General features: G+C 37.1%; 1 protein-coding gene across 2 annotated transcripts in view; it reads right to left on the bottom strand.

Moving 5' to 3' along the window:
- REV3L (REV3 like, DNA directed polymerase zeta catalytic subunit) overlaps positions 1–25,705 on the bottom strand; it is a 112,756-nt gene that overhangs the window by 37,544 nt on the left and 49,507 nt on the right. The window contains exons 5-15 of one of the 2 annotated variants that reach the window (XM_059842280.1): positions 25,409–25,505; positions 17,903–17,997; positions 17,211–17,315; positions 16,179–16,263; positions 15,945–16,093; positions 15,527–15,655; positions 12,804–13,041; positions 9,571–9,707; positions 2,938–7,129; positions 1,585–2,561; positions 916–998 (exon numbers count right to left, since the gene is read on the bottom strand). In XM_059842280.1, the coding sequence (XP_059698263.1) occupies positions 916–998; positions 1,585–2,561; positions 2,938–7,129; positions 9,571–9,707; positions 12,804–13,041; positions 15,527–15,655; positions 15,945–16,093; positions 16,179–16,263; positions 17,211–17,315; positions 17,903–17,997; positions 25,409–25,505 (6,287 nt within the window). The remainder of the gene's footprint in view (positions 1–915; positions 999–1,584; positions 2,562–2,937; positions 7,130–9,570; positions 9,708–12,803; positions 13,042–15,526; positions 15,656–15,944; positions 16,094–16,178; positions 16,264–17,210; positions 17,316–17,902; positions 17,998–25,408; positions 25,506–25,705) is intronic. The other variant, XM_059842281.1, reaches the window with a different exon arrangement.

Raw genomic sequence — 25,705 nt, 5'->3', positions numbered from 1 at the left:
TTATCAATGAAAATGCAAATGCTACACTGCAAATTACTAAAAAGTCCCCAACCTTTTACTATCTCATTTAATTTTTCAAGATGCAAACAACCGTTGTATCTTTCTGCCTTTTAGGAATAATTTTAATTCATAGCAAAGCAAGAGGCAGTTTGAAATACTTAAAAAACCTCCCAAACCACCAAAAACTCCCAGAACCCTACCAAAACAAACCCCCCACTCCCACACATACTGGCTTTCTTGGAAGTCTGAGGATATGGAAACCAGCAATTCTCTATTCTCTCTTGAGCAACAATTTGTCAAAAAAAAACCTGTTTCAGTCATCACTTTTTAAGGCACTGAAATAAAGGTGTATTAAGTACCTCCCTGAAATAGGTAAATATATTGAGAAGAACTACTGGGTCACTCCAGTAATGCACCTAGCCCTCCATTCTGTTCCAACATGGAGAGCAGAAACACTGTTTAAGTAAAATAAGTCCAACCTCTTTCTCCTCTGTTGGCACACCACAAACTGCCCTCCTTGTTTTCAGAAAATGCTTAGAACATTGTCTGAAAACTAATACACATAGAGACACATAAATATACACAGGTCTGGGTATATATATAAAAAAGGGAAATCCCACTACAACTTAAAAAGGATGTTGTAACTCAAAGAGCCAAACATCATTATATGGCGTCTCTTTAGTGTTTCATTACTTTCTCACTACCCTAGAGCAACACTCTCAATCTCCAACTTACACCCGCTTCCCCCAAATTAAACTCATAAATTTCTTCCTAACTTTGAGTGTGCTCTGATTCTACAACATTTTAAATGTATTTTCAAGATCTTAACAGCAAAAGACAAAAACAACAAAGAAAGAATTGAAGTGTGTATATGCCACAAAATAAAATACATCTGTGCAGAAAATGTTAATTTACCTTCATTTGTGTGGTTAGAAGTACTCTTCGAAGACCATCAGTATTACTTCCCCTCCTGTGGCTCAGTTTCTGAGCTTTTGGTTCTGTAAACATGAGTGAAAGATTAATTAGCCTCAATAGTATTGTCTAGGCATTAAACAACATGCAAGGAACAAAAGAGGCATTTCATCAATATTACAAACAATTATTACATACATAAGCAAATACAGCTCTATCCTTTGTCAAATCCAAAGCATAACTACTACAATTTGGTATTTACGGACATACAGAAACATAAATAAGCTACAAAGCCTCACATCAGTATCATCTTGAAGACTGCAATGTTACTCACACTCTACATTGAGGTTTTTTTTTTTTTTTTAATGCAAGCAATATAGTCAACAAGATTAAAAAAATCTCCCAAATAAGCAAAACTTCTAAATTAAGCTTTAAACCAGCACTTTAGAGTTCAGATATGAGAGACTGTTAGGAAGCAAATGGATGTTCCACTTGTAGACTTCTCCAATAATTCAACAGTTACATTGACAATAATGCACAGAACTTTTCCTTTAAAAAACTAATTTAAAATATATTTTCACAGAGATATAATTTTTTCTTATTATGTCCAAAGAAATACATTTAGATTTGTGTGTGTGTGTGTGTATTATTAGAATCACTGAATGGATTTACCTGCTGATAAAGGAGTAAAACCAAGAACATCAGGTATTCCATCTTGTTTTTTTCTGTCCACAATGGGTGTACTATGGAGACAAACTGATTCAGAATTTTCAGGATCTTCATTAACTGGAAACGGGGATGTGTCAAAGGATGTTCGAATGTTCTCCTGGGTGCATGGAGAACCTTGTGCACTTCTAACATCATTTCCTTCCCCCGAAGACAAAATAATATCCTGATTTTTCCACTCTGTGTCTTCTAAACTGGACTGTTTAGGATCTGGAGATGCCACCTGTTGCCAAGGAGGAAGTACTGGAGAATCTGGGGAACTGTAACTGACATAATAATCTTCCTCCTCCTCCTCCTCCTTATCATGTTCTAGAGCTGAAGTAGTGTGTGTCTTGCTTGCACATGAAGTTTTATTAGAGTCTATGTCATATTTAGTATTTACAGAAGTTCCTATGGTGCTTATAGACTTGTCACAGGTTTCCTTGGTTTGCGTTTTTGTATTTTCTGCCACGGAGGCAGGAGAATTCTTTGTAGGCACAATAGGTCTTTCATATTCCAGGCTAGACAAATTCAAATCTTTAGCTACTTTTATTACTTCTATAGATTTCTCTTCAGACAATACTGCAGAGCTGAAATTCTCATCTGCCTTTGCCTGCTCAGCAGGATGACTCTTAGGCAATTTCTTGAAATGTTCATACTCTTCTTTGGCATGAAGCCATATCTGAACTTGCTGTTGGCTTGGAGCACATTTGCATGGCATTATGACTATTTTTTTGTCTTCACTAGTTTTATGGCTATTACTTTCTCTTTTATTAACAGTAGAGTGACCATAATGAGGAGGAGATTCTGGTCTAGGACTTTCCGTCATTGCTGAAAATGCAGTCTTCCAGAGTCGTAGACCTTCTAATGAGAAGTCCCCCTCAAACTCGAGGAGGTCATTTGGAAGTCTGGTTTCTACTGTGAGAAGCCGCCCTCCAATCTCCCTGTGAAGAAAAATAGCTTGAATTACTGTTTTACTCCAAAACTGCACTGCAGGCAGTCCTCCAGATGATAGAAAAGCAGAGTATTACTAACTAGTTTTCTCACTATGCAATTCCCACGGGCAGTATTTTTATTTTACAAACCATGAAGGCACATTCCCACTTACTACAACAATACGCAATAAAAAATCCAAAGTATCATGAAAAAAAATGGGTATTTGGACCGGAAGCATACTAGTTTTCAACTTCAAATGGATGTATATCAGATGGGATCTTTCATGTATCTGTGCCACATAACAGCATAAAATTGTTTACAGGAATAAATTAAATTTAATATAATCACAATCACAAGTAGACAGAAATGCATTTAACACGGTACCTTGGCTTTTCTGGAGCATCTGAAGGATTGCTGCAGAATGGTTCCTGATAAACTGTTTCTGCGAGATCATGATCCAGCAAAGTTGCCATGATTTCTTCACGACTGGGCGGGGACATGAGAGGCTTAAGAATGTGAGCAGTACGAGGTGTAAAGCTTCCATTCTTGGATTGTGAGGGAGAACTGGTTGATCTTGGCGAACTATCTGGAGTTGGAGTTAATGCTTCATTGTTTCTTGAAACATGTAATTCTAAATCCTCAGAAGCTGCATCTAGAAGTTCACCATCAGGTGATGACAATAAGGATATAAAAGAGGTATTAACTGAATCAAGTGGTTGACAGGGTTCAAAAGTGGTTTCTTTTCTAATGTGGCTTTGAATCCAGTCTGAGCAGGTTGGCTGAGAAAGATGAAGAAATCTCTCTTTATTTACTGTATTTCTATTCAATTTGAACTTTTCATTTAAACAGACTTCAGTCTCTTGGGTACAAGAGGTATCGATAAAACTAGATCTAGAAGTTGAAGAATGAATGGTTTTCCTCCATTGACTATGGCAGTGGTTCTCACTATTATCTAGTGAGGTCTTCTCAAAAAGCTCAGGGCTCAGGGAACCAGACCGTATCCATTTATTTGTGCTTGAAGAATGTTGCTTTTCTTCCTCAGATTTTTGGTCATTATGACATAGAAAGTCACCTTCTGTTGTTTGTCCAGAACCAAGATCCTGAACTGCATCACTCAAGAATTTCTGGGGCAAATTTTGATCTGCTGGGACAAACTGGCTTGCAGAATAAAAACTGCAAAATCCACTTTGCCCTATAGCATTAATATCAAAGTTGTAATTGTGGTCTGGAGATAAACTGTCTTCAAGTGAGTAACAGCTTTCAAAACCAGGGTCTGAAAAAAAAATGGGGCTGTCATTAGATACAGAATGATCAATGCGATTAGTAATTGGCTGGCTTGAAGACTCCTTTTTTGCAAGTTTTGCTGTTTTTTCTTTAGGTTTTGTGCTCCTGGGAGAACGAGATTTTCTTGATGATGTGACTGGCCGTGACCTTTTGATGGCTTTATTCTGTTCAAGAGGGCATGGTATGCCCTTGCTCAGCTGTGTTTTGTCTGGCAGTGGCTCCTGTGCAATACTGGCATTCTGAGCTTTCTGCTGTCTCTTCTGGAGCAACTCTTTCAAAACAGCCAGACCAGACTGTCCTTCACCAAATGCTGATGGGGCCACTATATTCCTGTTTTTATACTGGGACATGGGTTTTGGTTGCATGGTTGTTTCTGACAGAGGCTTTTGTTTTGTAGTTTCTGGTTTAAAATGTGACATATCCAAAATAAATCCTCTCTGGTTTTGATCGCAATTTAACTGTTTCACTGGACTCTTCAAAGACGTTACAAAACAGTTTTTAGGCAGCTGAAGTGGCCCAGGATTTTCCTCAGATGGCTTAAGAACAGAAGAACAAGGATCAGAATGCTTGGACGCCTCTGGTAAACAAAAAATCTGCTGTTGATTACTGTCTTTACAATGCAAATAGTTAGTGGCATGTAATTGATCCAACTTTGCTGTGTCCAGAGAGTCATGAGTTTCATTTAATTTTCCAGCTGGTGGCAAATATCTAAATTGCAAATTTTTTACCTCTTCTGCTTTTGGAGAAGTCTTATCTTTTGAGATATGAGCATTCTGTGTTACGTGAGTTGAGTGATTAGATGGATCAAATATATTTTGAATGAGAGCGGAGTCCTTCATTCTAAATATAGCACTCTGAGTCCTGGACCTTTGAGAGCTCATTTTTGGTACTTCCCTTCCAGGTGCCGTGGGAGTAGATGCAAAAGATGAATGAGGGTCTTCCCGTGGAGCAGGCAAACACTGTGCATCTACTGGCTTATCAATTTCCATCACTGAATGAAAACAGCCTGATGAATTACCTTGTGCATCAGCTGAAGGGAGTTGTGCTGATGGCAGATATCCAGGTGAATAGCCAGGAAGAGGACTGTCTTTGAGGTTGTGAAGTGGCTGAGAGCAGACAGAGTTGTAAGAAATCTCATGAGGATCTTGATGCTTCAGCACAAACTTGACTTCTGTACCATAGCGACTACTTTCTTTTTCATCTTTAAATACAACACGTTTTCTTGAGGATGCTTTTTCAGCCGTTTTTTGTTTTGTTCTAGGTTTCTTCTTTCCATCACTTGGTGTTTTATCAACCTGATTAACCCTTTTCTTTTTCTTGGTAGATACAGTGGGGCTAGCAAATTTCTTTTTACATTTCTTAACCTGAGTTTTTGCTCTACTAGTTTTTCCTACACTAGTATTCACAGTCTTGCTGTTGTAGATATTGGGCCCCCTACTAAATAAAGCTTCTCTGTCCAGGTTGGTCATAATTTCTTCTGCTTTTGGATCAGTGGGAGACCAGCAGCGAGGTGGAGATGTGTTTACTGGGCTTGTGCTTCTCTCAGAAAGAAAACCTAACTTAGACATAACATCACTGTAGTTATAGTCACAGTCTTCAGCTTCAGCACTGTAGGAAGGCGAAGGAGGAGAAAGAATTGTATGAGTCCTTTTTCTGAAAGATAAAGTTCTTTTAATATTTGTACTACCTGTTTTTTGTGGTTTTCCAGCTTTTTTCTTGGTTGACTTATGTTTTGCTTTCCTTTTGTGACTTTTCTTTGGTGTTAATGGATAAATAGGATATTTGGTTGCAGGAGAGTCAGGAACTTTTGGCCAGAAGTCCTTTAAAGGTGCAAGCTTTTTATATAAATTCATCTTTTCCTCTGTGAGTACTACTCTTTCCTCACTAGAATCTACTTTCCCCAATTTAACAAGCATATTTTTTCTCCCTCTAAATCTATTGATGATAATATATTTAATAATAACAGGTGGCAATTTTTTAGAAAGTTTCCTACGCTTTCGAGACTTCTGAGACCCATCCAAACTTTCAACACTTTCTATCGGTTGAGGTAGATTAATTTTTGAGTTGTGTGCGACGAAGCTCGATTCACTGTCTTCAGCCTCATAATTTACCTTCCGTTTCGTTCGGAGCGTGTACTTATTCCCACACAGTCCAAACGACTGCTCAGTTTCAAGAGATCCATCTGCAAACTGGCAGTCAGTGTAATTAGCAGTACTTGTAGGCATTTTGTTTTCAAAAGCCTCAAGAGGAACTTGAACTAAGTCACTAGGTAAAGCACTATCCTTATCAGGAATGTTACTACAAGCATTACCTTGTGTATAGCAGCCTTCCTTCACTGATGCAACATCATTTACACTTGCAGGCTCCTGACGATTGATAAAACTATGCTTCTTTTTATTCAGTTTCAGCCTGGACTGTTTGTTGCCCTGCTGTAATTTATATGTCACGGGAGCTAACTTCTGTGGTCGACTGAGACAATTAGAAAGAACAACACTAGGAAAGAACATATAATGTGCTGCTTGTTGACTGAGGCTTGGCTTTTCCGCCTTGTGCTCCTGAAATTCTTCATACCTAATTTTAAGCTTATTAAGGCCACCTTCATCAGTGTTATTTTCAAGTGAATGTACCACAGTTCGACTGCCTCCTGAACAAGATACCAATTCACAATTTTCTGTAGCTGTTGCTGGAAAAAAACTATTTATACTTGCACTGCTGGATTTTTCATTTACTTCAGAGGACATTTTACCTTTGGAGTGGCTCATATCAGAAAAATTATATAAATTTTTATTCAACATGTTGTCACCAATATGGCGGCCCACATGCATAAAAGAGACATCCTTTTCAGCCTTTCTAATGCTAATGTACTTCCTACTAGGTATCGGTCTGTTCACTGATGAAATATCATCTTCATAGTCAAAAATATTATTTCCACATGAAGGAACTGGGAGAGTATCTTTCTTGTTGCTCTCTTTGTGAGAGTTTTCTGCATGGGTACTATTGCTGAATGGAGTTGGGTACTTGGCTGAGTAAGTGCTTTCTTTTGCAAGAGAATGGACTGAAAGTTCAGGTCTTGTTTCTGTGTTTGGTTGTGAGAGGTCTTCTACAAAATCTTCATTATTCAAAACATGGTTAGAAAGGGCACTTGTGTGTTTACACTGAAAAGTAATTTTAGCAGAAGATGGGGGTTCTAGTGTAGCAGCATCTTTGTGAAAGATTGAGGTCTTTACAGACATTTTGCTTGTTGCAATGACGGAGGAGTGAGTTCGAGAACTTTCATTATTTAAAGGATTGTCTGAAATGAAAGAAAAGCAATTTTATTCTAGTCTTCCTGTAAAAAAATAACCTAAGGCATTAAAAATGTTAATAGTATTTTCCTGAAAGCCTTCCCATCCAAATAAGAAACAAAACTCTTGCAAATCACATTACATTTATCATCATGACAACTAGAGACCCTGACTACATGAGTTGCTTTATCAAAATCAGATTGTCAGTATATTTGTCTCGGGCATTTTGTCAGTTATTCCTCAATGGAGACTTGCATACAATTGTCAAAGATTTCATGCTGACTTTCTGAAAGAGGCTTCACAATCACTTTCAGATGACTATATAAAAACAGACTGATTTCTAGAAAAGTTTGTACCCTGCTTTGTCCCTGAGAAGAATGTATACTCATTGGCTCTGAAAAACAAAATTCTTATTTAGATGACCTTCCCCATGCAGAAAAGTCATCGCACAGAAAGCTAAAGTAGTACATCTCACAACACGCAAGGGCTCTGTATGAACTGTGCTGTGCACTAAACATAGGTATTTTCCTTCACTTCTCTATAGCAGAGCAACACAGCACCCATTCAGGTGTTCATGCAAGAAGCTTGCACCAGTAAGTTAGATCCCACACTCATATCCATGTATTAATAATCCCGCACAATATGAGACCAGGAGGTGCTGTGGTAATTTGTCCTGTGCAAACTCATCATGTGGCATGTGTGATGATTTTCATCTCTTTTGGTGATACTTTCACCACATTTATTGTGGGGTAAGTATGGACAGAGATGCGGTAACAAATTATCAAGTGTGTGCTTGCTCATAACCTTGCTGAACAAGTAGTCTGACAGAGGTTGTACCACTGCAAAGAGGCAGATACCACAGAGCACCTGGCACACAGACATTTGTTCATGTATCCACCTCTTTAGCCGAAATGTTGAAGGGGGATAGGAGTTTTGAAACATGCTACATGACCTGGAAGCACGTGCTGCACACTGATGTACTAGACTGGGGATCCTTTGGGCCTTTACTCTAAGTCTCAACCAATTTGGTGATCATCTTAGATTTATGCTGCCTTCAGCTTAGCAATTTATTTGCTGCTGGCTGAGAAAAATAAAAGGGAGTCCCAGTCTGTTTCTAGTAACATTTTCTAATGCATACACAGAGTCCCTGAGCTGTGAAACACAGCTGGGAGACACTGCCTATTATACTTTGAAGGTAGGAGTCCACAGAAAGAATGAGGATGATTAACTGAAAACTCAGAAAATGGGAGTTTGGCGGCATCAACAAACACCTGGAAAAGAGCTGGTTATTCAGATATAAAAACTGCAAAAATACTTGTCAGTCAGTCAGATTATATGGATGCAGATTCATGTGTGGATAGGCATTTTCTAATTTAGACAACCTGCACTGAGATCTGTTTTGAATTTACTGTATCTCATATTATATGAAATCAGTGTAAAAGTTGATGCTTTTTAAGATGACGTGATATTTCACATACTTAAAATATGCTTAAATTTAAACAATTACTTAAGAAACAGTCTCTTTAGCCAGCAGCATCTCTTATTACAACAAATTAGAAAGAATGGCAAATAAAGCAATTACAATTGTATATCAAATTGACAAAAGCATACCATATTGGCAGTACATGAAATCATGTATTAATCCTACTATTATACCTATAAAAACAAAGAAAAAAGCAAACTATGTTTTAAACACTGAACACAAAAGAATAGCTGTGGTTATCTATAATCTGTCTAGTACGATCATATAGTCCACTTTCTCAACTGAACATTATAATGTGACTTGCAGATTTTCTAATGAAACAAATAATATTATTTATATATTTTCCTAACTTCAAAGTGTGCATTCTGTTGACTAATGTTATTTGATCAAAGACAGAATGTTATAAAGATGGCAAAAGATCTCTACAGATTAATTTTTTTTTTTAACAGATTTTGAAAGGCAGTTCCTTCTGCAGTGGCTTTGCCACTCATAGTTTTAACTCATGCAATCCCAAATGTGAATATGCAATCTGCAGAATGAAAAACAGGCCCAAAAAAAAAGCTCACTATAGTTTAGCATGTGTAGCAAACACTTATAAAGAATAATCTAAATCTACACAGCAATACATTCATTATTTACAATAATCCTAGGAGGATAAATGATCCCACAGAATCATTACTTTTAGTATAATATTTGTTTTTTTCCAAAGAACTAATTAAACTATGTCCTTTTTTGGATCATCGATAGAATACGAAAACCAGATTCTGGTAATTCATAGAGGGCACTGAGATTAAAATACAATTGTTTTTCAAGGAAGATGTTAAGGGCCTGCTTCTGCAATCTGTTGAGAACTTTTCCTTCCAATTGAAACACGGACTGAAAATGGTCAGCACTTTTGAGAACTAGCAATTTGATGTGAAAATGAAATATGACTCAACTTCCAAAGCTGATTTTCTATTTACTTACCACCATTTTCATCTGCAGTTCCATCTAACTGAGGTATTGAGAGATTAGTTAGGATATTGTTACCGCTCCACTCCATTTCTTCCTCCGAAGATGAATCCTCTTCTGTTGAACTTCGATGCATATTTTTGCCAGCTGACCTGGAGGAAAGTGAAGGAACTAATTGATGAATAATACTTCTATTAGTAAACACCACGAGCCACAGGGAACATGAAACTCAATGGAGTGTGGTGCTATATGGTTGTGTAATTTGGGGGAGCAAAAGGAAACAAACAAAAATTTTGTCACATTTCTCACTGAGAAAGTCAAAATATTATTCAATGTTACTATTTTTAAGAGGCAATAGCGGTGGCCAACTGTTTTAAACCACAGGATTCACTAACTTAAGAAGATGCAGAGAAAGCATTTAGATGTTTACTTTTAGATCAATTTTACTGCAATTTAATTTCATTGCTTCAAAGTGCTTGAAATTTGAAGACTAAACCAACTATGCAAAATTACTTCAGTTCAGCTGTTAGTGAACAGATCTCTACTTTTTTGTGGTGTTTTTTTTTTTTTTTTTAATAAGTCTTTACTGTATTATAACAATTCTCTCTCTTGGCAGGCTTAACTAAATCATGACCAACAAAACTATGCTTCATTCCACCTCTTTCTAAATATTCTGGAGCAGCTGTTGTTAATACTTAAGCTGCTTTTACTCAGTTAACTGTTCTACACTGCCATGTTTACAGTCATAAATTCACTGGGAAAAAAAAGAAGCAAATCTACAAAGAAAAGCTTCTCTGGATTTTTTGTGTTTGCTTTATATGGGCATTGGGGGAAAAAGAATATCATAGAATATGATATAAAACCAGAAAGAACAAATCCTCCAGTATATTATAACTCTACAACCACTTAGGAATTTGATTTCTTTTTTAAAATAAAGTGTGAGATAGACAAAATTCTTACCAGAAATAAGCTATTTTGTGACTACACAAAATAAATACAGATACACATTAAAGAACTGAAGTTTGAGGTTTTTTAATTTGTTTGTTGTTTGTTTAAGTTTGTGTAATACCCTACAAGATAAAAATACGAATGTTTTGAATTTACAGGAAGGAAAATCCAAAATAAGCTAAATACAGTTTACTTTTGCAGAATGCTTTGATGACTGGAGTTAGACCAGCATGAATTATATGTATGGTACCACCCCAGACATCTGAATGTCAGCACGGAGCTAATTTAGATCAGGACAGATTTGTTAGATCAGAAACAACAGGCTCAAATATAAGGACCTCATTTCCACTCATGTCTGGAAGCATGACTTGGAGAATCAAGTAACAAGCACAGCTAGGTACAGTCTCCATGATCTAAGTGAGCTTAGTCATCCCTCTTCTATGTTCCCAAAACATGGAAAAGCACAGCACAAAGCAATCAGCTTGATATGAAAATTAATATCAAACTGAGGAAGTTTCTTCCAACCTCAATTATGCTGTAATCCCAGGTAAATCTTTGTCAACTTTAGTAAACTGAATCAGCTTGGAGATGACCCTCTGCAGGTAACTTGGATTTCTCCTCATTCAAGCCTATCAGTTTGGATTCCAGGAAAATTTATGTAACACACATGATATCACCATACATGAACTAGTCCAGGTCTTGGTGGGATTGTTTTCTCCTGATGGGCTTATTTCTCCAATTCAATACAAATCAAATCCAAGCCATTTAATTCATTCAATAGGTTGTGGTTACTTCTATCAGCACAACAGATTTTCTGAGATAATATAAGACTGGCAAACATTCACTAACAGAAAAGCCTTAGCATGGATATTCAAAGATGCATTAGGAAGCCACACAGATGGAATGAGCCTGAGCAGAGTAAAGTCAGCTCCATCATCAGACTCAAACTGGTTCTTCACGCGTGAGCAGAATTGTGCAGGGGGCAAAGATACCCATGGCTTAGGTCTGAAATCAGTCCAAATTCTGTAGAGATCTCAGTAAAACAGAACTTGCAATTCCCCCTGAACACAAGCTCACTCCCTATGGAAGCAAACAGTATGTACATTTTCCCTAGTGTCTTCCATTTGGAATTAAGGTGTAGGCATATGTGAGTAAGATATCAGTGAGACAGCTCATCAAGTCTCCTGAGTTTTTAAATAGGATTCTTTTCTGCATAAAAGCAGTTAATTGCTTCGGAATCCTACCTGACTCCTGAAGTTGTACAGTCAAGCCCATACAGAGCTGTGCCTGAGCTAATGAACTCTGCAAGACACAGGTTTTCACAGTAACAACATCAAACTACAGTATAGTGGTAAAGTGCTTTGGATGGAAATTTCACTTTTCACACTACTGGAGGGAAAAAAACCTAGAAAATCAAAGGGTAGATAGGAAAACTAGCTTTAGAGATCAATTATCTCTAGAACTAGGAGACTAATGAACTAACTAACTTCTGGTTCTGTTACAACTTTCATGTGCCTTATGGAAATAAAAGAAGCATTTCTATACCTCTCTGGTTCTCTGAAGCATAGCATGATTACAAGTTCTGATGAAGGAAAAAACCCCAAATATAAAAATGATATGTCTGTGAAGCTCCTCACACTTCAAACAGAATTATAAATATCAGAAGCTGTGCCGAAAGCAGGGGTCAAGAGAAACTGGATATAGCTGCTTTCAATGCCTGTCAGTGCAGACTGTACAAAAGGTCATTACAACCAGAGAAAGCATTCCAAGAAACTTGGCTTTAAATATATTGAAGTTGCTGACCTTTAGCAGTCAAGCAAAGGGAGCAACATTCACATTTTAAGCTTTGAACACAGAAACAAAAGGATGTTTCTTCCTCAGGTTGCTTGGTTAGTCTTCATATGAATACTTAAATATTGACTTTACTAAAAGATGTACAAGATGCACCTTAACATTTGTATCATATCCAAGGTGTGACCTTACAAGCAAATTACCACTAAAGGTTTTCTTGTATTCGGACTTGTAGAACAAAAAGCCCACTTAATTCTTCCTCAAAGAGCAAACTAGAAGCTCACGTTTGGCCAAACTTAAAGACTTAAATCTTTATTTCCAGATAATACTGATGAGTCACATCACCATCTAAACAACATGCATTCCATCCCAAGATCTGCACAGATTTTTCCACGTTGTTAACAGAGACCTCTCTCCATCTCACTGGGCTCACAGCATACTTGAAAACAAGGTGGGAGGAAGGAAAGATCTGGCAGAAAAAAAACATATTAAGAAAAGAAAATGTATACCTCCTTTTTTGCCCAGGCTCTTCCATGTTACTGTCCCACCTCTGGGACATTAGCAAGCTAAGTTCCATTTCTTCTTTCTCACACTGTGGCTCATTTTCTTCATCATCACTGTTCTGAGAATTTCGCCAGCTTCCAAGAGAACGATGGTGAGAGAGTGTTTTTTGATGTCCCATCTGATATCCATCATTCTCCAGTCCAGCCAACAGATCAATCATGGCCTCATCAGCACTACTGCCCACTGCAGAAAAAGCCCATACAAGTAGAATCTATATTTTGTTCTACTTGTAAATGACTAGTTACAGTCTACCAGTAAAAAACAAAACCAAACAAAAAAGCCCCTCACCATTTAAAAATCTACTAGTTTTTTACTGTCTAAGGCAAGGCATGTTACAGAAACAAAGCTCTTTTCACATCTTATTTTTTCAAATTGTATTATTTATCTTTCCTAGCTCTGTATCCAAAACTTTGACAACTTTCCCTCTTTCTGCCCGACTCTTCTGATTGTACCAGATTCAGTGGACTCACTTCTCTCTCTCTCCACTCTCCTATTACCTCCTCATATTCAGTAAAGCTTCACTCTCCCCTGTAATTTCAACTTGAGTGCCAGCTTCTGAAGCATCACCGCCTTCTCTTGCTCAATAGCTGCATTAGTTTTAAGCACTTTTTTCTGTATCACTTGAGGACTTTCAGTCACTGCATCCTGTGAAAAGGGATGATGATTTTGACCAACTATTCCTCCTTCTGTTCTTTAATATAATGCTCACCTTTGGCTCCCTTTTCATGTCACTTTTAGCTGTTCTATTCCAAGGTTTCTCAAAACACTGAAAGTTTACCTGACATCACTCCTCTCTTAAATTTTATATTTCTTTTATTTGACCCAAGCTTACAGTAATTTATGGACCTCCCTTCTCTTTTGTTTTTTCCTTAAAAATCCTTCCAAGTCACAACTTTTTCTCACTCTCTTCCTACTTACCCATCATCTGACCTCACAATCAATTTATGACCTCAAGTCTACCAGGCATCTTTGTTACTTCTCTCTCCTTCTCTAGTTTAAGAACTACAATCTCTAATTTCTTTCCTTGGGAAGCATCATATGATTACAATGATATTGAAAATTATATAAAATAGACCTCAACATTCGTGAGAAAGGCATTTTTCATATTTTTTCAAAGGCTTCACAAGATACCATGCAACCCTTTACAAGAGAAACCATCGCCTTTTCCAGAGTTTTTGAATTAACCCACTTTCAATTATACTTTATGTTCTTGGCTCCTTTACCCTTTGTGAGGCTCATCATTAAACTCCAACCTCTACTTCATGTTAATATGAACCTTGAGGTGTAATTCACACTGAATAGCAGAAGTCATGTGGTTCACAGTCCCTGTGGCACTACGACTCTACTAGAGGAAAAGTGAACACTGGTGCAGGCTATGAGGGAGCATAAGAGATAAATATGCAGCATGTTATTCATAGCCACACAAGACATCAGGAATCAGCATGACAAGAAGGGAGGAGAGAAAAAAAGAGAAAAAAAAAGTAGTATAATCTCAATTTGATTACCTAGTCAATGGAAAAAAAAGACCATTTCAACACTTCAAATTGGTTGAGCAATTCAAATGTACATATTACATTTATTACCCCCTACATATTATTTTAGCCACTTTTTATCCTCTCAGGTCTGCTCATGTTTGCCAGCTCCCAGAGAATTTCTTATAGTTCTTTCAATAAATCCAAATTCTTGCCTATAAAACTTCTCTTATCAAAATCTTGCCTATCCTCTGCAAAATAAAACTATACTCTAAATCTAACTTCATCTACTCCTCCTTTCTTAGCAAGAACAGATTTCAAGGTTGTATACTGTATTACCCACAGACATCTACTGTTGCCCAAGCACATACTCATACCCTATAGGTATCAAAAGAAATGGAGGCTACTACAGGTTTTAAATACTCCTCCCTGCCCCACACTATGTGGTTCACATTAACACTATACATTATGTTTACCAAAGAACATACATAGAGATATATCATGAACTATGGGCTTTTCATCTCCTTTAGAGTATTTGAGCTATTTCTACCTCACAGTTTTTCATAAAAGGTCCTTTCTTGGTTATTTTATGGTTGTCTTCCCCTCGCAATCTTACTGTCATGGTTTTTCTCCTCCTGTTAAATATTTTGCTTCTTGTTTCTTTGCCTTCAACCATTCTTTGTATCTAAAAATTTTGGGAATTGCTCTGCTGCAACTTGCCTCTCATTATCAACCTACTACTGCCCAGTGCCTCCAGACAGCTGAGCTTCTGAAGACAGATCACATGCATGTTTACTACCTTAACTGTATGAAAGATGCAGTCAGTAACTGCAAGAGTATCATAAACAGACAGTCAAAATAGTCTTCATTCTGATAGTTTTAGCCTTATAGCCCTAGGAGCACAAGGAAGAGCAATACCCACAAGAGACTGCATTGAGATGACCTGGCAAGAGGACAGGGCTTACTGAACCAGTCAAACATAGCAACCTCTACAAATACAGTCCTGGTGACACTTCTTAGAAAACATAGTGTATTTTGGTGGTGGTAGGGTATCTGTCTCTGTGTGTGAAGTCTCAACCTGTTTGAAAAACTCCTTGAGATAAATTTCTTTCTTTCATGATGGGTAGCCTAAGGGAACACAAAGACTGTGGAACAATAAAATAGTCTGAGAGAAAAGACATTCCAGTCATACTCACTAAAAACAGCAGTCTGATTCAGTCTTTGAGACAAAGGCTGAAAGCACTGACTATTCTCCACAATGTTTAAAATTGCTTCTTCATTAATAAGTGCTTCCTCTTCCTTATCAGTATGCATCCTACTGGAGTCTTTAAAAGAAAAAAAGAGAAGAGAAAGCATAAAACTTCTGAGTCAGAGACATCAATACATTATGAAAGTAAGCCACTTCAGAATGGATTTTACTATCCAAGTATATTTCCATTATTTGCTGTAGCAATTTTGGAAAGGCTTACTCTAACAATAACAAAACCCAAAACTACTGTTTGGTTTTTCATAATTAACAATCACAACTTCCTTGGCTTACTTCTGTTAATAGTATGAACAGACAAACCATGACATAGATTTATGCCTAAACAATTAGGATATAAGAAAACTCACCTTTGCTCATCTGTTTATCGTCATGCACTTCTACTGTATTAGCTGGTGTACACGGAAAGGCTTCAGGAGAAAGTACCTCAGAATGCAGTGTTAGCTCAGCAGAGAACTCCTCTGATCCATTACTGTAGTCCAATGATCCTGACAACGTTCTAGTTAATTGAAAAGCAAGTTTTAAATGCATATTTAAGGTTTGCATAGAATACTATATTTTATGACAAATGGCTAAACACTTACACAGAGAAGTCATTTTGCTTGAGAATTTCTTTAAGTCTCTTCTGAAAAAATTTTTCACTCTCTGTTGCTGGCACAAATCCACGGTCTTTAAAATTTGAAAAATATTTGTTATTCACTTTTACTTTGACCTCTCAACACAGAGAGCAGCTAAAATAACTGATTTTATTAGAAAAAGACTCAAAGTTGAAGTGTCTGCTAATTTTCAGTGCCAAATCCGGGGGCTGACTTTCCAAGTGTATTAAAAAAACTTTAAAATACTTCACTTACTCCCAACTGATGTCATTTGCAACTGTGAGTATCCACAGCATTTACAAATCATGATGCAATTAACCCAAGGTGAGCATCCAAGAAAAATCAGTGAACATTTTTGAGAAGTCTGGCTTATGCAGCCTCAATAACATTACAGAGAAACACAGGAAAAAAGTCAATCAGAAAGTAGTCTGCCTTAGCCAGGAACCTGCCTCTTTCCTTCTTTTAATCCTCTGTCTTACTTGCCAAATATCATTCATATTTCAAAAGAAATATGGCCTAGGTTCTATGGAGAATAGCCTGCTCACTATGCAATTACGATGCAGAGCAGAGCGTTCCCCGTGTAATGACTTTTACATAAAAACAGGGACATAAAGACAGGGATTTGTCTATCCTATTAGAATTTTAATCTAATATCACTTTAGCTATAATTCTGCAGAAATTGAATGGGACTGCCCTTGTGCATAAACTACAATGGAAAGCTTCAAGATAAAGAGATTTAGCTTTGTTGGTATTTAAATGTTTTCCACCACAAAGCATACAATCTTAACTACCATTATCTTTCATTCTGTCTAGAATCATGATGTTGTTAGGCAAGGTTACATCATCTTGCTTTCAAAACTGGAAAACACATACTGGACCATCAGTAAGCCTGGAAGTAAAAAAACGAGTACATCTAAAAATCCCTCAAACATGATACACCAATTTAAATTTTGTCCTCTTGTTTGCTTCTCATTCAAAGTTTTCGATTAACAGCTGCTCAATTGTTTGGGTTTTTTTTACCTTGTGACTCAGGTGGCTTAATCTGAGAAGATTCACATTTCTGCCTCCGTCGCTGCTTTTCATCCTCCCATATAGCTTGCAAACCAGGGTTCCTGCCAATCTGGGCTGAAATATGCAATTATACATGAAGGGAAATCTGCCAAAATGACAAAGCATTCTTTCCCCAAATTGGATTCTGACACTTTTCTTCATCTCTTTGTCATTCTAGCCTGTTATTTTTTAATTGCCATTCCTGCCTTACTCTAGGATTTGGTATTATGTAAAAGTTAAGGCATAACTTCATTTGCTTTCTAGATCTCCTATTTGTAATCCAGATCTTTGGCTTTTTCTTGTCTTTCCACCAAGTAGTGTATATACATATATATATATAGGTGTATGTACATACATATGCATACATGCACACATGATGTTGGTATTTCCATTAGTATTTTTCCTATAGGTCTGAAACCTTCTATTATGCATTAAAAAAAAAAATCTCTTTATATTGCTCTGATAAGACACTATTTTTATAACCTCTTTTCTTTCAGAGTTAATTATATTTTTTTAACTTTATAAATTTGGAGATCAGCAATTCACTAACACTGAAATATGGACTGTGATTTAACTAAGAGGAGTTTTAAAAGAAGAGTGAACTATGACAACATGGTTTCTGTTCCAAAACCATTTTACATGGAAAGTTATTAACACTTCACCTTCAATATCCAGTTGATTCAAAATGTCAGCAGCTACTGCATCCACCTCCAATTCACAGGTACTTTGTGGCTCAACACCTTTCAACATTAAAGAGCTGTGACAACATAAATACCACAGATTAATTTTATCAATACACTGAGTTTGGAACATGCATCATCATTGTTTTTTAAATGGACTAATATCAAAAATTATTTTGAGGAAACAGGAGTGACTAACTGAACACAGAATTATCAGTTCCCACCCTCACCTGCAAGTCCTTAAACTTATGCTCATATTCAAATCTATTTAGATAAGAAATCTGTACCTTCAAATTAAAGGGTTTAGCTTTTTCTTTTGTGAGGAGAAAAGAAAGAGCTGGTAGATAATTCCAACTACTAAAGCATTTACAATAATGTTCTTCTCCTCAAGTACAAGATGAAATGTTTTATAGAACTCAGCCAATAGGACCAGGTGTGTAAGCAGGATCATACACCCAGAAAACACAGTGGCAAGAACTTTTCTTTCTCATTCACAGTTCAGAACAATGCAGAGCACTTCAACATTTACAACTACTTTTTCTGGAGTTTTTTCTTTATTTAGCCTGGTGAATAACAACCCAAACACATGCTGAACCAAGGATAGCTGGCTTGATCAAGACTTGAAATACTAGAAACAGATTCAAGACTGCTGTACAATTAGCTGATCACCTCCCTGCTGTGCCTTTTCAGATGTGCAAATGTCAGTGACCTTCCACCTGTTGCTGTTAGTGAACAAATTTTAAGGAGTCCATGGAGGAAGGTAACAAACAGAAACCTTCCTGTAAAAGTCTGCTTACCCTTTAAAATCTTTTAGGGCAGCACTGAAAATCCACTCCAAGCTCTTCAACTTTCTAGTAGGGCTTTTAGCAGTAGGACAAGAGGTAATGGTTTTAAACTGAAAGAGGGTAAATTTAGACTAGACGTAAGGAAGATTTTGTTTTATGATGAGGGCGATGAAATGCAGGAACAGGTTGTCAAAAGAGGTGGCAGAAGTCCCATCTCTGGAAACATTCAATGTCAGGTTACAGTGCTCTAAGAAACCTAATTAGTTGAAGCTGTTCCTGTTCATAGCAGGAGGGCTGGACTAGATGACATTTAAAGGTCTCTTTGAACCCAAACTATTTTATGATCCTATGCACACTTTTAAAGACAATCCACTGCCATCACGTCTTTCCATTCCCAGTCACACCACCAGCTAGGAAACAAGCCCACAATATGCTCAAAATGTGTACTTTTCATGTCACACACTTTGGGTGTTCACTCATCAAAGGGTTCAAACAGAGCTTTGCCTGCACAGTGGGCAACAGGAACTGGAGGCAAGCTGAAACTTGTATTTTGTTCCCACAGTAACAAACAACTGCAAGAGCACTGGGAAACATGACTGAGAGAAGAGGTTGCAAGAATTGTTAGCTCCCTTTACAAAACCAAAACGCTTCTGGGAACAAGCAAAAAGGACCATGATACAGAATGGTCGGTGACATCAGAAATGTGGTAAAGACTTGCCTTGACTTGTCTGGAGGATACAAAATCAAAGATCTGAGCTTCCCACTTTCACCGATTTCCTCTTTTAAAGACAATAAAAAACCCCAAAAACTAATGGGGGTTGGAGAGAAAGATGAGGAGCCTTTCTGCCAAAACCTACAGTATTTCAATTTACATGGCATATTATTCAAATTAAAAACACCGAGATAATAACAGGACTTTTCTGAGACAAATCTAGGATTTATCATTATAGTTGTCATGAACACTCCCATGATGAATGCAGGGCTGGCAGTCAAAACTGCACACTGTAAGAGTTACAAGGAAGCTAATAAAGACACCTGACACACAGTAAACTCTTCATTAGACTTGAGAGAATGTCTTCCCAATACCACTGGTTCATTAGCTTGGCATGTAACATCCTTGTAAAGGTGAGCTGCTAGACACTTGCACTAGTTGAAGTCATGGCAGAAGCACTATAAGGCCACAAAGGCCAAGAAGTCATTTGTTCCCACTTCAGGAAAACCCCTGAAGGGTATATGAAAGTGAAGCAGCTTTAGCTGATCCTTCTAACATTTTAATTTATGTCAATTAAAACAAAACCATGAGGTGGTGAGCGGGGAGTACAAACTGTCCTGAAGTACAATTATTAACATGGCTACACGCTGCTTTGGGAACTGATTCAAATCAATATTGGCAACAGCTTGGTCAGCTGTTAGGTTTGCTGCTTTTGCTCACCTAAAACAAATGTGTGCAACATACTGGGAAAATACACAAAGTAACCATATTTCCCATTCTCCCTGATCGAGACATATTTCCTCAGCAGCTACAGGGCTGTTTTAGCAGGTGAGAAGACAGCATGAAGAAGTCAGAACGTCTAGTCTCCTCCAAGTGGTAGCTGAAAATATGAACTATTTCATGTCATTAGCAGTTGCAATGCCTTAGAATATATTCAGAAATGGCCTGCTCAATACAGATTGCTTTATCCAACAGACTAATCACCTGCCTCACATTGCATGCATCAGTTTTGCAAAGAAAAGTAATGGTTTAGGTAATGCCAAAATCATGATTTGAGAATATCTGTATTAGAACAAGGTTGGAGAAGATGAATTAGCAAGTCCCACACAAAGCTTTTCACAGCATCTATGTTTCATTTTGTAAGAAGGCATGTAAAGAGACTTGTTCTCAAGATAAAACTTGTAATACAGGTATATGAAAGACAGGCTTGAGTGAGGTAGTGTAGAAGGAACCCAGTTGCAGGCGAACAGAAATTTACTCTCTGAAGAAGCAAGATAAATCAGGGTTGCACAACAATGAGTTGCCATGGCTAGGCTACTTGGGATACCCATACTAACTAATTTTAAATTGCCTTTTGTACCTACACACCAGGTGAAAAACTGCAATAAAAATCCATTTTACTTTTGTATAAAAATCTCCAAATACAGTATTTTGAGAACAGAGAAAATGATCCTTATTTTTGAAGAATGTAATAATCTGTTCACACTATCCACTGAGACAAAAAATAAAGTTTAGGATGAAATTTTGCTCAAAGAGACTACCAAGGTTTGGTTTCTTTCTCAGACATTGAGACAATGAATTAAGGCTACAGGCAACACTTTTTTAAAAAAGTGCTCACTACATACAGCTAGGTAGATCAAAGCCCTTAAAAACCTTGAAGAATAATCAACAAGGTCAGTATCTTAATTCACCAATGTTAATGACAGCCTAAGAAAACAAGTTCTGTAATGAACCCATCTGAGGTATTTGTAATGTTAAACTGAGCACAAGAGACAAAAACTAACTTCATGGAGTATCTGAAAGGTGTTACTCAACTGTGCTGATAAGGACTCTAAAATTTCACATAATAATTTTCCAAGCTCTGCTCATGGCAGAAAACACGTCCTTGTTTTCAGGATGTTCAAGTGACTTAAATAATGTGCACATTACACTAAAAAATCAAACAGCTAAATAAAAACATGCACAGGCTGACAAGCGAGAAAAGCAATTATGACAGTCACAAGCCTAGCAAAAATCTGCAATATTACATATCTGCTAGACTGTGCAGAAGTGTTATTTGTCAGATCTCTCCACTTCCATATAAACTAGTGTCTAATAGCAAATCTAGCATTTAAAAAAAGAAAGTGTTTCTCAAAAGCATTCTACCAATCATTCTGCTTTTAACACATCGTGTTCAAGTGGTAGACTTGACTGGCAGATACTCTAAGCCTGATGCTTACCAGAAAATCTTCTCAATGGAACTCACAGAAGTGTTTCATCATTTATTATCAGCTGCCTGACTGGGATAACAAAATGTGTCTCATGTCCAGAACTCCTGATGTCAAAAACTGTTGGATAGCATTACCAGATTCTGCTCACTACCAAATGCTGCTCATTTTAGGCTAGGCTTTGTAGGTTTCAGTGCAATAACACTGGCAAGTACTATACCTAAAAGCCTAACAGGGATTCCCAGGCCCTAGAAATTTTGGACATTTGTCTACTTGATAACAGAATCATTCTAGAATTACATTTTAAACAATGTCTCTGACTTAATGCAGTACACTTATCATACAGCGAATCAATAATTTGGAGATTTGCCAGGAGCAAGACAGGACATGGCTGGGCTAAATGCTGTTCTTGGTAAGTGCCTGAGTAGCAAGGTGCTGTCTACCATGAAAGAGGGAGTTTAGTCACCAAGAAAATTTGACATAGTTCTCAAATGTTTTTTGAAATAAGGAACCGTCACTAGTATTTACTCCGCAAAATGCTGTCCATGTTACACATGTGACTTTTAAATTTTGCATATTACCTTCCAGGTATCCAGAATGGTACTTCAGCCAAGTGACATACTGTGTTCCAAAGTCAAGAAATGCCCAATGACTGGCCCTGCTCGCTTAAACAAGAGAACTTGCTAACTGCCACTTACAGCAAGGCCTTGGCAGACACATGTTGGACTATCCCTAAAATGTATTCTTAATGTACACAAAGGATAATGAGTCCAAGCAGACATCCAAGTCACTCAGAATACAAGACAGGCCTAGAAATTTTGTGTTCTCAAACAATATTTGATGGTCTTCTCACTTCTTGCTTTTTCTTGACAGAACAAGTAATAACTTAAGCATACAGCTGAAAGGTAGGGAAAGATTTATGCAATCTTCATATCTGATATAAAGGACAGGGAAAGAAATTTAGAAGTTCAGTGATATTTAGAAGAAACTCCAAATACTCTACTGAAAATATCAGTCGAGTGATAAAATTACAGTAAGTAAAACAATTTTGCTAAACAATTCACAAAACGGTTGCATGTCTCAACTTGAAGTGGATAGAACTTGAAGAGGACTGGATAATAAAGTGAGGGGACTGTGCAGATATTGCACATGAAACTAAAAATGAATACAGCTGCTGATATGCAAGTAAGTATGTTGGGAATACAGAACATACTTGTTAAGAAAAAAGAAATAAAGGAAAAACAGCAGCTTTACAGCTATTGAGTAATGCTGTAGCCTGCAAAAATAGAAACAGCTGAGTCACAATCATTTCAGGAAACAATTAAAAGGGTTTCCTTGGATAGGTATCTCATACTGTCTGGGTCAGATTTACCCTCAGTAAGGCTGATCATGACAATTATAGATCCATTAAGCCAACCTAGAAGCAATTTTTCAGAATTTGAAAGGAAATGAAGTAGGAAGGCAATATGAAAGTGGCACTGCAGTATGGGTTTGATTACAATAACACTATTTTAACTTCATGACTCCCATAAATAATCCTGGAGAAATTTTAACAGGCAAATAATTTTCTGTGGATACAGAACAGAGCAAAATCAGGACTCAAAGTTTCGATTTGTTGCTTTGTTACGGCATGTATGTCCTACAGCATGGGGAAGGACAGTCATGCTAGAACACCCTTCATAAAAAAAATTAATTTTCTAGACAAAAGAATGTTTAACACAATATCAAATGTAAACAATTTCAGTTGCAGGAATCCAAAATGAGTTCCTAATTTATTAAAGCATTTTAGGAGCTAACTGAATGTGAAATTCCTCTTGGTTATATAAAAAGGACAGAGTATTGATACAAAATGTGTAGAACTGAGTACAGACCAGTTTCTGTGATGGAGCTTATTTCACATCTCATTAATACAGCAGCGTAGTAATGAAATATCCTGATAAGACAAGCCAGTAGACATGTTGGATACATAACCAGATCATAGTATCAGAAAACAAAACCAGGATAACTGAGAAGTAGAATAATAGAAACAGGATGAGAAGAGAAACATCTTGTACTAATAAATCCTAAAATGCTCACAAGCCAAACTGGCATGATAAATGAAACTGTAAAGTGTATCAGGAACTACCATTATCACTGCACATGGTGTTCAGAGAATTTGTATGGTATATTATGTAGTATTCAGGCTTTACATTCAAGAAATAAATTCCTGCTGGTAGAAATACAGAAAATGACTACCAGGGAAACAACTGCACATAAAGTGACCAGAAGTTGTCAGATGAATGTTGTTGCAAAATTCCCTTGAAGTAGTAAAAGAATCAGAAAACCAAATGTAATTAACACAAGCTCATGTTTTTGCATGCTAGAAAAACCTAAAGTATGTCTAATGCACACATTTTCTACTGGGGAAGCAAAAACTCCCAGTACCCAACACTAGCAGGAAGTGTGGCATATTGAGCCCAATAAGCTCCTCAGAGAAGAATGACAGGATCCACCCAAAGACTGAGAAGATTACTAGATGACAGAAGGACCTGCCAATCATTAGAAAACAGCTTAAAGAATGAACTCGCTGTAGATAAACTATATAAATCAGTAGTTTCCTATCAGTAGCTTCAGATACTGTGAGTTTCTGTTCCGTCCCCAACTCTGGCCACTATATCCCCAAAATTCCAAAAATATTTCATTTTCTTATAGAAGCAAAACGGTTACAAATTACAAACTGTAGGGTAAGAAATGCCTAAGAAAAAGGAAAAACATGGGAGACAGAGATGAAAATTCTAAGCTGAGTTTCTTATGTAGTTACCATTCGAAATGGACAAACTAAAATTCTCTGATAACACACTATTCATAGAATCACAGAGTCTTTAAGGTTGGAGAAGTCCTCTAAAATTATCAAGTCCAATTATTAATCCAACACTGCTAAACCATGTCTCCCAAGCACCACATCCACGTATTTTTTGAACACTTCCAGGAGATTCCACCGCTTCCTGGACAGTCTATTTCATTACCTGACCAGACTTTCAGTGAAGTAACTGCTATTCAATCTAAACATCCCCTGGCATTTTTATTGTTTATTATTTTAATTATTGTAAATTACTATAAATAATTCTATTTACTGTTTATTATTGTTATTATTAATTGTCCCCTTTCATCAGGCCATTTTATTTTGTCCTCCCACTTGTTACCTGGGAGAAAAGACTGTCACCTGGCTGAAACCTCCTTTCAGGGAGTCATAGAGAGCCATAAGGTCAGCCCTGAGCCTCCTTTTCTCCAGGCTAAACAACCCCAGCTCCCTCAGCTGCTCCTCACAGGACTTGTGCTCCAGACCCTACCAGCTCCATTGCCCTTCTCTGGACATGCTCCAGCCCCTCAATGTCCTTCTTGTAGTGAGGGACCCAAAACCAAACTGAGATTTGAGATGTGGCCTCACACTGAGGTCACATTAGTTAAGGATGATTACAAAAACACAATCTGTGAACTGATGTGTAAACATTCTCTCTATTAAACTTGCTTAACTCTTCATCAAAGTCATCATTCCAAAACCCAGAGAGTAGAATTTTGCCCATTATTTCCAGCTGGATTTTTATAACCATAAACCACAAAGCATCAGATGACCAAGACTATACAGAGAAACTAAATAATGATAATTTGTGTCACATATACACTTTTTATTTTTAAAACATGTAAAGCATATAAGAGTCCTTTAAATGAGACACTGGAACTCTATAACATGCAAATTAATGGATAGGAACATACAGCACACAACAGAAAGATTTGGGATGCTGACCTTGGTATTTCATCTTCTTCCCATTCAATGAAAGATACGTTGCTTGAATTTTCTGGCAAATGAGTTCTATGGTGTTTGCTTACACCAGATGTGTCACCTAGGGAAAAAGTAGAATGAGAAATTAATTAATTTATGTAGCAATATTTTTTACAAAGATCATTATATAACTGCATTTATTATTTAATATTACCAGTCCACCTGCTCCTAAAGAATTAATAGCACTTCCTGATATCATCTTCACCTATTAACTATGCTATCATATGACCTAATTTTCTTTCTAACACATAGACACGTTTA

The sequence above is a fragment of the Haemorhous mexicanus genome, chromosome 3 (genome assembly GCF_027477595.1).
Source record: "Haemorhous mexicanus isolate bHaeMex1 chromosome 3, bHaeMex1.pri, whole genome shotgun sequence".
NCBI classification, from domain to species: Eukaryota; Metazoa; Chordata; class Aves; order Passeriformes; family Fringillidae; genus Haemorhous; species Haemorhous mexicanus.
This window is presented reverse-complemented; position numbering and strand designations above follow the sequence as displayed.